Genomic DNA, 12,406 nt, shown 5'->3' with positions numbered 1-12,406 from the left:
TACGTGAAAAGGCTGCAAAACACCAAGCCTCTGAACTGCATTGACATGCAGAAAGCCTTATAAAACAGTCACTGTCAAAGACAATTTTAGAAGTACTTAATAAGGCTATTAAGAATGCTGGAGACAGAACACAGTTTATGCAAACAAATGTCGCTGTTGCATCATACTTTCTATTTAAGCAAGAGATACCACATGCTACAAGCCAGAGGCCAATGTTAAGTCCATTGTCACTTGTTAATCCTGAAGTTCAATATTGGTTCCTAACAACACCAACAGATGCTCGCTATCTTTCTGCAAGAAACTTAGCTGACTGATTAGAAGCATGCAATACAACAACGAAGGACTCAGCAGTTGAAAAAGTTAAGAACTCTCTCTTCACATTCAAAAAATGTGCCCACGTGGGCTGATGAATGCACCGATAGAAATTGGCGTCAAGTATTACGTCATTGCATACATTATCTTGATGTCAGTGGCCGTCCAGAAGACGCATTTGTAGATGTTCAGGTATTAGAAGACATATCGGCTGCACCTGTGACAACTCGCATTATAGAAGAGTTAAATGCTTCTAAACTGGACTCTAAACAGATGGCTGCTTATGCATTTGATGAAGCTCCAGACTTCTCTGGAAGACACAGTGGAGTACAAGCTTTGCTCAGAGGAAAGTGTAACCCTAATGTCTCCTATATACACTGCAGAAGCCATCTACTCCAACTAGCACTAGCATGAGCTGCAGAATCTCCAAAAGACATTAAAAAAGCTATACATTTAACATCTTCATTATACTCTTTTTTTCCCGCAAGAGTTCTGAGGGACTAAACGTCTTGGAAAAAATAGAAGATACACTGGGAATAAAGTACAAATTAGTCCAATTTGGCAAAACCTGCTGGCTTTTTCATGAGCGATCCATGACTGTTGTCTTAAAATTACTGCAACCATTACTACTGGCTTTGGAAAGCATCTATCAAGATGGGACGGATCTAAGTAGTGAGGCTGGTGGACTACTTTTGCTACTAAGTTCAGAGAAGACTATCGCCATTCTGTCTCTTGTAACTCTACCGTTGAAACCACTTGCGTCATTAAACAACACATCTGCTACAGCAGTAGTAGATCTTTGTCCAGCAATAGAAACAACACTTGGCTCAATCAGAGAGAAATCCATTGAAAACATACTGGAAGAAGCAAAGGCTTGGTTCAGAAGTTGACTAATTAAGGCACTTATATTGACTCCTTAAGGGAAGAGGAAAAGAAGTCTTTGTTAAGCCATCTGAAAAAGCACACATACTTCATTCTTACAAATCGACAACAGCGACTTCTGGATTTTACTCAACCTCTACATAAAGCTTTTACAGATGACTGTCATAAAACATGTCTATCCCTCTGAAACTTATAAAACACTGACAGTTGAGCAGAGTGAAGTGTTGCCAGCGACAGGGCTGCTGTGTGATCAGGACAGAATAGAGAATTTGAACACAGAGTGGAATATAATATGATGAACGAATGAAGATTTGACTTCAACTTCATCATCACTAGTGGTTCAACCCATTCTTTGTGCTAGGTTTCCTAAAATGAAAGACGTAGGGATTAATCTCTTGCAATTCCCCATCACAAGTAGAGTGTTCTTCATCCTCATTGAATAGAATTCTGTATTCCGAAAAAATAGAATACATTCTGCCTGATCATGAGCATGTCATGAAGGACTGGAAATACCGGAGACACGAGAAGCCACCAAAGATGTAGGCACTGCATTTGAGATGTTCATGAACAGAGTTGTGCAAAATTACAAGACACCAAGAAGGATGCAGCTGTAGTGCTTCACAACAATAGGCTTGAGTAGCCAATTTTAATCTCTGTGATTTGAAAACACGAACTAAATCTAATTAAATGGCCGCAAAACGTACAAGGGAGCCACACAGCTCACCCTCACCCTCACGGGCTCACCACGCCTGGGCCCTCACCCCTCTGTATATTCAACCCCCCCGCCATTTCAATTCCTGGGGGGAAACACTGGTGGAACGCTACCAACAAAACCCATTCCCCGCCAGAGCCTAAGAGCAACACCTTCCGGAGGGCCAGGGCCAGGGCCTGGGCCTGGGCCTGGGCCGTGAGACCCATGAAACTCCACCGCCCCGCCCGCCCGCGAGCGCCACAGGGCGGATCCCCGCTCCCCCGCGTCTCCCTCTCTCGCCCCGCCCCGGCTTTTCCTCGGCGCCCCGCCCCTCGGGCTCATTCCCAGCGCCCTCTCTTTCCTCGCGAGGCTTTTATATTCTCGCGACATTTCAGGGCCGCCATCTTACCTGTTCGTGTTGCGGCTAAGGGGGAGGGGCGGGGACCGCGCGTTTGGGAGCCACGGTCCGGGCTCGGGTCCTTCGTTTGTCCGGGATCTTCCCCGTGCGGTCGGGATCTTCGGGGAGGCTGCGGCGAGAGCGGGGGCCCGCCGGGTTCCGAGCCCTCCGCGGCGTCGGGCCCTTGTCCCGTCTCCGGGGATCTAGACTGAGCTGGGCAGGCAGCTCGGGCGAGGGGCGCGGAGGAGCCGGGACCCGGCCTGCGGCCGGGGCGGAACCGCCGCTGCTGCTGCCAGGGAGGCGGGGGGCCCGGGCCGCTCTGGATGGTGGCGAAAATGATCATAGAAAACTTCGAGGCCCTGAAATCCTGGCTCAGCAAAACCTTGGAGCCCATGTGAGTAGCTGGGGTAAACCTCCCCTCACAGAGCCCGTGTGAGTAACCGGGGTTACCCCCCCTTCCTCCGGGCCACCGCTCCCCTCACAGAGCCCGTGTGAGTAACCGGGGTTACCCCCCCTTCCTCCGGGCCACCGCTCCCCTCACAGAGCCCGTGTGAGTAACCGGGGTTACCCCCCCTTCCTCCGGGCCACCGCTCCCCTCACAGAGCCCGTGTGAGTAACCGGGGTTACCCCCCCCCTTCCTCCGGGACACCGCTCCCCTCACAGAGCCCGTGTGAGTAACCGGGGTTACCCCCCCCCCCCTTCCTCCGGGACACCGCTCCCCTCACAGAGCCCGTGTGAGTAACCGGGGTTACCCCCCCCCCTTCCTCCGGGACACCGCTCCCCTCACAGAGCCCGTGTGAGTAACCGGGGTTACCCCCCCCCCTTCCTCCGGGACACCGCTCCCCTCACAGAGCCCGTGTGAGTAACCGGGGTTACCCCCCCCCCCTTCCTCCGGGACACCGCTCCCCTCACAGAGCCCGTGTGAGTAACCGGGGTTACCCCCCCCCTTCCTCCGGGACACCGCTCCCCTCACAGAGCCCGTGTGAGTAACCGGGGTTACCCCCCCCTTCCTCCGGGACACCGCTCCCCTCACAGAGCCCGTGTGAGTAACCGGGGTTACCCCTCCCGGGACGCCGTTCCCCCCACAGAGCCCGTGTGAGTAACTGGGGTAACCCCCTGGGATAATTCCCTTCCTTCCTCCTCAGAGCGTATGTGAGTAGCCAGGGTAACATCTCCTCTATAACAGCCCGTGTGAGCAACTGGGTAAACCTTGCAGCGTTCTGCACCCCTCCCCTATAGAGCCTGTGGGAATTACTGGGATAAGTCTCCTAAAACACTGTCTTCTCCCCCACTGAGCTGGTGCGCTTTTACAAATGGTCAGTGGGTTTTAAAAATTCTAAGTATAAGAGATGTGGGTTGAAAGCTCTTAGATGGAGGGTAGTTCTTAAGCAGAACATGTAGTTGTGTACCACAGGCAGCAACTTAAGTGTAGAAAAGAATTAGAAAAATGTATCACTGGAGTTAAGATTTGTTGTTTTATTTTTGAGTTCTGTTTTTCAAGAAGCTTAATTTTAATTTAGGAATGGTTAAAAGCTAGTTTTGAGTTATTTTGTGTGTGAACATTTCTAAAAAAGGGGCAAAAGTTTTTGCTGGAGAAATGATGCGTAATTCTGTTATGAGACACTGTATGCACACAGAGGGAATTGCTGGAAGTCCTGTGAGGACTGGTAGCACTCAAGTGGGGCTATTCTATGTCCACAACGCAAATGTGGTCATGGTAGCAGCTGCTGAACTGTGTTACCTCAAGCTTTAGCCTATACTCCCTGACAAATCATCCAATCCGAACTGAAAATACCATTGCATGGTAATTAAGAGGTTATGTGTATGGAAAGGACTCAAGTTAGAGGCAATCAAGTTTTAATTCAAGTTAATTTTGCGATGAAGAAACACTCTTAGATAGACTTACAGGAGTATCTAGTTATGCCAAAACTGTCGAGCTGCCCAGAATTCAAATGGTGCAAAGGAGTTTGTCATCCTTGCCAAAAAAAACCCCATAGCTCGGAGCTGTGTTGTACGCAATATGAAGGTGGAACTCTTAGGACATGTCTACACTACAGACTTATGTCGGTATAATAACGCTGCTCAGGGGTGTGAAAAATCCACACTCACTTTTCCGGTTGACATAGCTACCACTTCTCATGATGGTGGGTCAACTAAGCTTACAGGAGAAGCTCTCAGTCAGCATAGCACATCTTCACTTAAACACTGCAGCTGCACCGATGCGGCATTTCAAATATAACCCTGCCCATAGGAGTAAGTGACCTAATAAAAGAAATAAAAATGTTATTAAAGCTAATGTTAAAATCATATAATACACAGGTTGAGGAATGAGTGTTTGTGCATCTGGATATAGTGCTTGGATTATCCACAAATACCAAGGTCTTCCAGCAATTCCCTCTTTGTGCTCAGGAAAGACGGAAGTTCTCCCACAATTCACTGAGAAAGAGTTCCTAGAGCATCTCAGCGCAAAGAATGTACCATGGAATGTCCTCCTAGAAGTCTTAGTGCCACACATGAATGAGTGCAGTGCCGGTGTGGACACAGCGGCTCCAGTATTTCCGGGTGTGGCTGCTCTCATTCAAACTGGACTAATAAAGGGATTAATTTGGGCATAGATATATTGAGCTAACTGTAGTGCAGACATGCTGTGACAAATGCAGCTTGTCTCCACCTGCTTATGAAGTACAGCACTGTGTGGTCTCTGTAATGGAAATACTGTGTCCCTGGCATATCTTCTACACAGGGCTTGCAAAGGGGTCTTCAGAAAACAGCCTTAGGTTGGACATTTGCAGTTCCTGTGCCAGGAGAGTCTCCTCCCCAGGCCATATCTCTGGCTTTTAGAGCCCCTTTATGTCATTCTACCCTATTCATTTTTTGTAAAGGGGCTGAAGTGCAGGTGAGGATCTCATCATTTGTGTTTAACATTCACTAGAACCAAGTTCTGGTTTAGCAAAGGTCTAAGCAGTTTTTTATTTTTATTTTCATTTTCCTTGAGTTTGAGCCACCAGTCTGTAATAGGAAGTTTCTACAGTCTAGTCTCCTGGTTTTGAAAACACTGCTTTGTGGTAACATCAGTGACAGTGGTAGTACTTAGGTGAAACTGTGGTTCTTTATTTATAGCATAAATGTCTTGTTTTTAATTACCTTCTTGTAAATCAAAATTAGTTAAACATCTTCTGTTGGCACATTGACTTTCCTCCATACATGGTTTAAGACTCCCAGGTACCATATATACTTGATTATAAGCTGATTCGTTTATAAGCCTACTCTCCCCCAGCCCCCCCCAAAAGATGGATAAGTAAAAATGGAAAATTTTTATGACCCATTCATAAGTCGACCCTATAATTCAGGGGTTGGCAAACTTTGGCTCCCGGGCCATCAGGATAAGCCGCTGGCGGGCCGAGATGGTTTATTTACCTCGAGCGTCCGCAGGCATAGAGGTAAACCGAAGTAAACAAAGTGTCCCGGCGCGCCAGCGGCTTACCCTGATGGGCTGGGCAGCAACTGGTGGGGAAATTTTTTGGGGGGAGAAGCTGGGGGTCAGGTGAGTAACCCCTGTGACCATCCCCCACGTGACCCTACCCGTAGCCTGGGACCCCCACACTCTTCCCATCCCATCCCTTCCCTCCTTATCTGGTGAGGATGTCTCTGGCCTGGATGGAGCTGCTCTGGCAGTCTGGGCAGCAGAGCCGCAGCCTGCTCCGGCAGGCCAGGCAGCATGGCCACAGCCTGCTTTGGGGGGTGGGGCCGAGTGGCACGGCTGCAGCCTGCCGGCCCCGGAGCTGCAGCTGGGGGGAGAGCAGCGTGGCCAGAAGCGGAGAGACTCTGGCTCCACCTCTTCCCCTCTGGCTCTGCTGCCTTTTCTTGCTCCCTCTGTTGGGGGGAGGGGCTGTGTCCCGCCTCTCCATCTCTATACCTGTTCATAAGCCGACCCCCTTCTCTAATGCTTCCCTTTTTTACTAAAAAAAATTAGGCTTATGAACGAGTATATACGGTATTTAGTTTTTTTTTTTCTTTTGGTTTGGGATCTTTGTGCAGGCTTACTTGGTTTGCTAATTCAGATATATAGAAAAAGTTTACTGTTTAAAATGTGAATTAAAGTAGAGTTTATATGCCATAAAGGCAAAGCCTCATTAAAATGGAAAGTGTTCCTTTCACTGTGCTATGGATTTTCAGATTGTAACTACTTATTACAAAGAGAATAAAAAACAAATTGTTTAAACACCATTTCTAACTAATATATATAATACTTTCATTTACAATATTACATGGCAAAGAATCTGTCAAAGCACTCCGACCATTATTAGTTTCTAAACAGTCTTTCCTTCTTTCCATCATTTTACTCTTATCCAATTCTATATTGCTAGCTTTCTCAATTAACTGTACTCAAATTCTTGCTCAGTCCCAACTCTTTTGTAAATTCGTAAGTTAGGTGAGTGGTGTGGTCTGTCCCACTCTGTTGCTTAATAGAATGAGCAAGTCAACTGTTTAGTGACCGTTAAGGTTGTGGCTGGATACCACCCAAAACATTAAAAGATTGGACAGTCTTAAAATGAAAGACTTGTGCATCCTTTCTACCTTAGTGTTAATTAATAGCATAGTAGGTAATACAATCAACTAACTCTAGAATGCCACAAAGCTTTCTTTTCCATCTCTAATAGATACCAAAAAGCGATTATGTATCCCAACTTTGTCAAACTTACGTTCTAATGTAAACAGTGCATTTATATCAATACTAGCAACAGATCAGCACATCTGATTGTCTCAAGGCTTGTCTTTACTTGCTTCTGTAGTGCTTCAGTGTAGGTAATCTACCTGCCCAAGAAGTGGTAGCCAGATCAGCAGAGAAATTTGTCTGTTGACCTAATGCTGGCTGTACACGGGGCCTTAGGTTGTCTTAACTACCTTGCTCAGGTGTGTGGATTTTCATACTGCTGAGTGACGTAGCAGGGTTGAGCTAACATTTTAGTGTAGACCAGGGCTCACATCCCGTAAGGTTGGAAAGTTACTCTTCATTAACACTGCTGAGGTAAATGGACTTTACTGGAGTGTGTTGTGCTGCAATCTTAACTGCCATTGAAGATAATTTTTGTTGGCTGATTTCCTGGTTTTATATACCTCTTTTGTGTACCTCAGTGGACAGCTCTCTAGAATCAGGAAAAAGGGACCTGTACCTACTTGGGAATCAGGGAGAAACTGCTGCTGTTACTGCTAGTTTGCCCTCCTGAAGAGTGAGAGTGGCTGTGAAGTGATTTAGTAATCTGGGTCTATGCTTGGTTATATACTACGTATGTATCCGGTGAACCTTGTAACCGACACTTGTAATCCCTCATAACTCAAGCCTGACCCCAGATGTACAGTACATTCCCTCTTAACTTGTGTAAATTTGATTTTAAATATTAGCTTTAATAAAAGTTTTAATTCTTTGTTTATAACACTTTATCCCCATTTAAAAGTTTACTGAAAGTGAGCACAACAAGAACAGCCCTGCACTTGAGCATTGACAACATGACTTGTCAATTGGAGGGAACCTTTGTGAAGGAATCTGTCATTGCTCTTCTACCAAAACACTCTCATGGAGTCTCATCCTCTGGATTGGGCACAGAGTGGTATGCAAGCATATTTTGACAAGTGAGGCACTTTGTAGGCCAGCCACTGTGGGAAGATGGACACACATTCCCAGTGTGTTACACAAATATTTACCAGTTAGCAATAGAACAGTGGTGATCAAGAACCCCAGATTCTATCACTGGCTCTGGGAAAGTGTAGGATTTACAGTGGTTAGAGGTAAGTTAACTGACACTGCTTTAGTGACTTTGAAAGAAAATCAGATGCACTGGGATAAGATTGGCTTTTTCATGTTAGAGACCTGGGTAACCTCTCTGATGGGTACGGATCAGCATTCATGTTGCACTCCCTGTCAGTTCCTGGCCTGAGCCGGGGAAACTAATGATCCATCCAGCGGACCAAATTCAGTGATGAATCCTGATCATGGGCCTCCTTGAGGCACGTTGCGCCGACACTAAGAAAACTAATTTTAAAAATAATGGGGACTGTACAGTACCTATTCCTTTTTTTCTGAGGGTATGTCTACACTACGGAATAAGGTTGAATTTATAGAAGTTGTTTTTTTAGAAATCGGTTTTATATATTCGAGTGTGTGTGTCCTCACAGAAAATGCTCTAAGTGCATTAAGTGCATTAACTCGGCGGAGCGCTTCCACAGTACCGAGGCTAGAGTCGACTTCCGGAGCGTTGCACTGTGGGTAGCTATCCCACAGTTCCCGCAGTCTCCGCTGCCCATTGGAATTCTGGGTTGAGATCCCAATGCCTGATGGGGCTAAAACATTGTCGCGGGTGGTTCTGGGTACATATCGTCAGGCCCCCGTTCCCTCCCTCCCTCCGTGAAAGCAAGGGCAGACAATCATTTCGCGCCTTTTTTCCTGAGTTACCTGTGCAGACGCCATACCACGGCAAGCATGGAGCCCGCTCAGGTAACTGTCACCCTATGTCTCCTGGGTGCTGGCAGACGCGGTACGGCATTGCTACACAGTAGCAGCAACCCCTTGCCTTGTGGCAGCAGACGGTACAGTACGACTGGTAGCCGTCATCGTCATGTCCGAGGTGCTCCTGGCCACGTCAGCTGGGAGTGCCTGGGCAGACATGGGCGCAGGGACTAAATTTGGAGTGACTTGACCAGGTCATTCTCTTTAGTTCTGCAGTCAGTCCTATTGAACCGTCTTATGGTGAGCGGGCAGGCGATACGGACTGCTAGCAGTCGTACTGTACCATCTTCTGCCAGGCAGGCAAGAGATGAGGATTGCTAGCAGTCGTATTGTACCATCTTCTGCCAGGCAGGCAAGAGATGAAGATGGCATGCAGTCCTTCTGCACCGTCTGCTGCCAGCCAAAGATGTAAAAGATAGATGGAGTGGGTCAGAACAAGAAATAGACCAGATTTGTTTTGTACTCATTTGCCTCCTCCCCTGTCTAGGGGACTCATTCCTCTAGATCACACTGCAGTCACTCACAGAGAAGGTGCAGCGAGGTAAATCTAGCCATGTATCAATCAGAGGCCAGGCTAACCTCCTTGTTCCAATAAGAACGATAACTTAGGTGCACCATTTCTTATTGGAACCCTCCGTGCAGTCCTGCCTGAAATACTCCTTGATGTACAGGCACCCCCTTTGTTGATTTTAGCTCCCTGAAGCCAACCCTGTAAGCCGTGTCGTCAGTCGCCCCTCCATCCGTCAGAGCAACGGCAGACAATCGTTCCGCGCCTTTTTTCTGTGCAGACGCCATACCAAGGCAAGCATGGAGGCCGCTCAGCTCACTTTGGCAATTAGGAGCACATTAAACACCACACGCATTACCCAGCAGTATATGCAGCACCAGAACCTGGCAAAGCGATATCGGGCGAGGAGGCGGCGTCAGCGCAGTCACGTGAGTGATCAGAACACGGACACAGATTTCTCTGAAAGCATGGGCCCTGCCAATGCATGCATCATGGTGCTAATGGGGCAGGTTCATGCTGTGGAACGCCGATTCTGGGCTTGGGAAAAAAGCACAGACTGGTGGGACCGCATAGTGTTGCAGGTCTGGGACGATTCCCAGTGGCTGCGAAACTTTCGCATGCGTAAGGGCACTTTCATGGAACTTTGTGACTTGCTTTCCCCTGCCCTGAAGCGCATGAATACCAAGATGAGAGCAGCCCTCACAGTTGAGAAGCGAGTGGCGATAGCCCTGTGGAAGCTTGCAACGCCAGACAGCTACCGGTCAGTTGGGAATCAATTTGGAGTGGGCAAATCTACTGTGGGGGCTGCTGTGATGCAAGTAGCCCACGCAATCAAAGATCTGCTGATATCAAGGGTAGTGACCCTGGGAAATGTGCAGGTCATAGTGGATGGCTTTGCTGCAATGGGATTCCCTAACTGTGGTGGGGCTATAGACGGAACCCATATCCCTATCTTGGCACCGGAGCACCAAGCCGCCGAGTACATAAACCGCAAGGGGTACTTTTCGATAGTGCTGCAAGCTCTGGTGGATCACAAGGGACGTTCCACCAACATCAACGTGGGATGGCCGGGAAAGGTGCATGATGCTCGCATCTTCAGGAACTCTGGTCTGTTTCAAAAGCTGCAGGAAGGGACTTTATTCCCAGACCAGAAAATAACTGTTGGGGATGTTGAAATGCCTATATGTATCCTTGGGGACCCAGCCTACCCCTTAATGCCATGGTTCATGAAGCCGTACACAGGCAGCCTGGACAGTAGTCAGGAGCTGTTCAACTACAGGCTGAGCAAGTGCAGAATGGTGGTAGAATGTGCATTTGGACGTTTAAAGGCGCGCTGGCGCAGTTTACTGACTCGCTTAGACCTCAGCGAAACCAATATTCCCACTGTTATTACTGCTTGCTGTGTGCTCCACAATATCTGTGAGAGTAAGGGGGAGATGTTTATAGCGGGGTGGGAGGCTGAGGCAAATCGCCTGGCTGCTGGTTACGCGCAGCCAGACACCAGGGTGGTTAGAAGAGCACAGGAGGGCGCGGTACGCATCAGAGAAGTTTTGAAAACCAGTTTCATGACTGGCCAGGCTACGGTGTGAAAGTTCTGTTTGTTTCTCCTTGATGAAACCCCCCGCCCCTTGGTTCACTCTACTTCCCTGTAAGCTAACCACCCGCCCCTCCTCCCTTCAATCACCGCTTGCAGAGGCAATAAAGTCATTGTTGCTTCACATTCATGCATTCTTTATTCAGTCATCACACAAATAGGGGGATGACTACCAAGGTAGCCCAGGAGGGGTGGTGGAGGGGGGAAGGAAAATGCCACACAGCACTTGAAGCACAGCACTTTAAAAGTTTACAACTTTAAAATTTATTGAATGACAGCCTTCTTTTTTTGGGGCAATCCTCTGTGGTGGAGTGGCTGGTTGGCCGGAGGCCCCCCCACCACGTTCTTGGGCGTCTGGGTGTGGAGGCTATGGAACTTGGGGAGGAGGGTGGTTGGTTACAGAGGGGCAGCAGTGGCAGTCTGTGCTCCAGCTGCCTTTGCTGCAGCTCAACCATACACTGGAGCATACTGGTTTGGTCCTGCAGCAGCCTCAGCATTGAATCCTGCCTCCTCTCATCACGCTGCCGCCACATTTGAGCTTCAGCCCTGTCTTCAGCCCGCCACTTACTCTCTCCAGCCCGCCACCTCTCCTCCCAGTCATTTTATGCTTTCCTGCACTCTGACATTATTTGCCTCCACGCATTCGTCTGTGCTCTGTCAGTGTGGGAGGACAGCATGAGCTCGGAGAACATTTCATCGCGAGTGCGTTTTTTTTTCTTTCTAAGCTTCACTAGCCTCTGGGAAGGAGAAGATCCTGTGATCATTGAAACACATGCAGCTGGTGGAGAAAAAAAAAGGGACAGTGGTATTTAAAAAGACACATTTTATAAAACAGTGGCTACACTCTTTCAGGGTAAACCTTGCTGTTAACATTACATACATAGCACATGTGCTTTCGTTACAAGGTCGCATTTTGCCTCCTCCCACCGCGTGACTACCCCCTCAACCTTCCCCCCTCCCTGTGGCTAACTGCGGGGAACATTTCTGTTTAGCCACAGGCAAACAGCCCAGCAGGAATGGGCTCCTCTGAGTGTCCCCTGAAGAAAAGCTCTCTATTTCAACCAGGTGACCATGAATTATATCTCACTCTCCTGAGGATAACACAGAGAGATAAAGAACGGATGTTGTTTGAATGCCAGCAAACATACACTGCAATGCTTTGTTCTACAATGATTCCCGAGTACGCGTTACTGGCCTGGAGTGGTAAAGTGTCCTACCATGAAGGATGCAATAAGGCTGCCCTCCCCAGAAACCTTTTGCAAAGGCTTTAGGACTACATCTAGGAGAACCTCAAATGCCAGGGCAAAGTAATCCTTTCACATGCTTGCTTTTAAACCATGTATAGTATTTTAAAAGGTACACTCACCAGAGGTCCCTTCCCTGCCTGCTGGGTCCAGGAGGCAGCCTTGGGTGGGTTCGGGGGCTACTGGCTCCAGGTCTAGGGTGAGAAACAGTTCCTGGCTGTCGGGAAAACCGGTTTCTCCGCTTGCTTGCTGTGAGCTATCTACAACCTCCTC

At 48.2% G+C, this 12,406-nt stretch overlaps 1 protein-coding gene across 4 annotated transcripts in view; it reads left to right on the top strand.

The window, feature by feature from the left end:
* The first annotated feature begins 2,295 nt into the window (after window positions 1-2,295).
* The window catches only part of RBM26 (RNA binding motif protein 26), a 115,336-nt gene continuing 105,225 nt past the window's right edge, over window positions 2,296-12,406 (top strand). For 2 of the 4 annotated variants that reach the window (XM_073347394.2, XM_073347385.2), the window contains exon 1: window positions 2,296-2,676. In XM_073347394.2, coding sequence (XP_073203495.1) covers window positions 2,606-2,676 — 71 coding nt within the window. In that variant the 5' untranslated portion in view covers window positions 2,296-2,605. The remainder of the gene's footprint in view (window positions 2,677-12,406) is intronic. The other 2 variants (XM_073347403.2, XM_073347412.2) reach the window with 1 other exon arrangement.

The sequence above is a fragment of the Lepidochelys kempii genome, chromosome 1 (genome assembly GCF_965140285.1).
Source record: "Lepidochelys kempii isolate rLepKem1 chromosome 1, rLepKem1.hap1, whole genome shotgun sequence".
NCBI lineage: Eukaryota > Metazoa > Chordata > Testudines > Cheloniidae > Lepidochelys > Lepidochelys kempii.
Note: the sequence above shows the minus strand (reverse complement) of the source record. Positions and strands in the feature narration are given on the sequence as shown.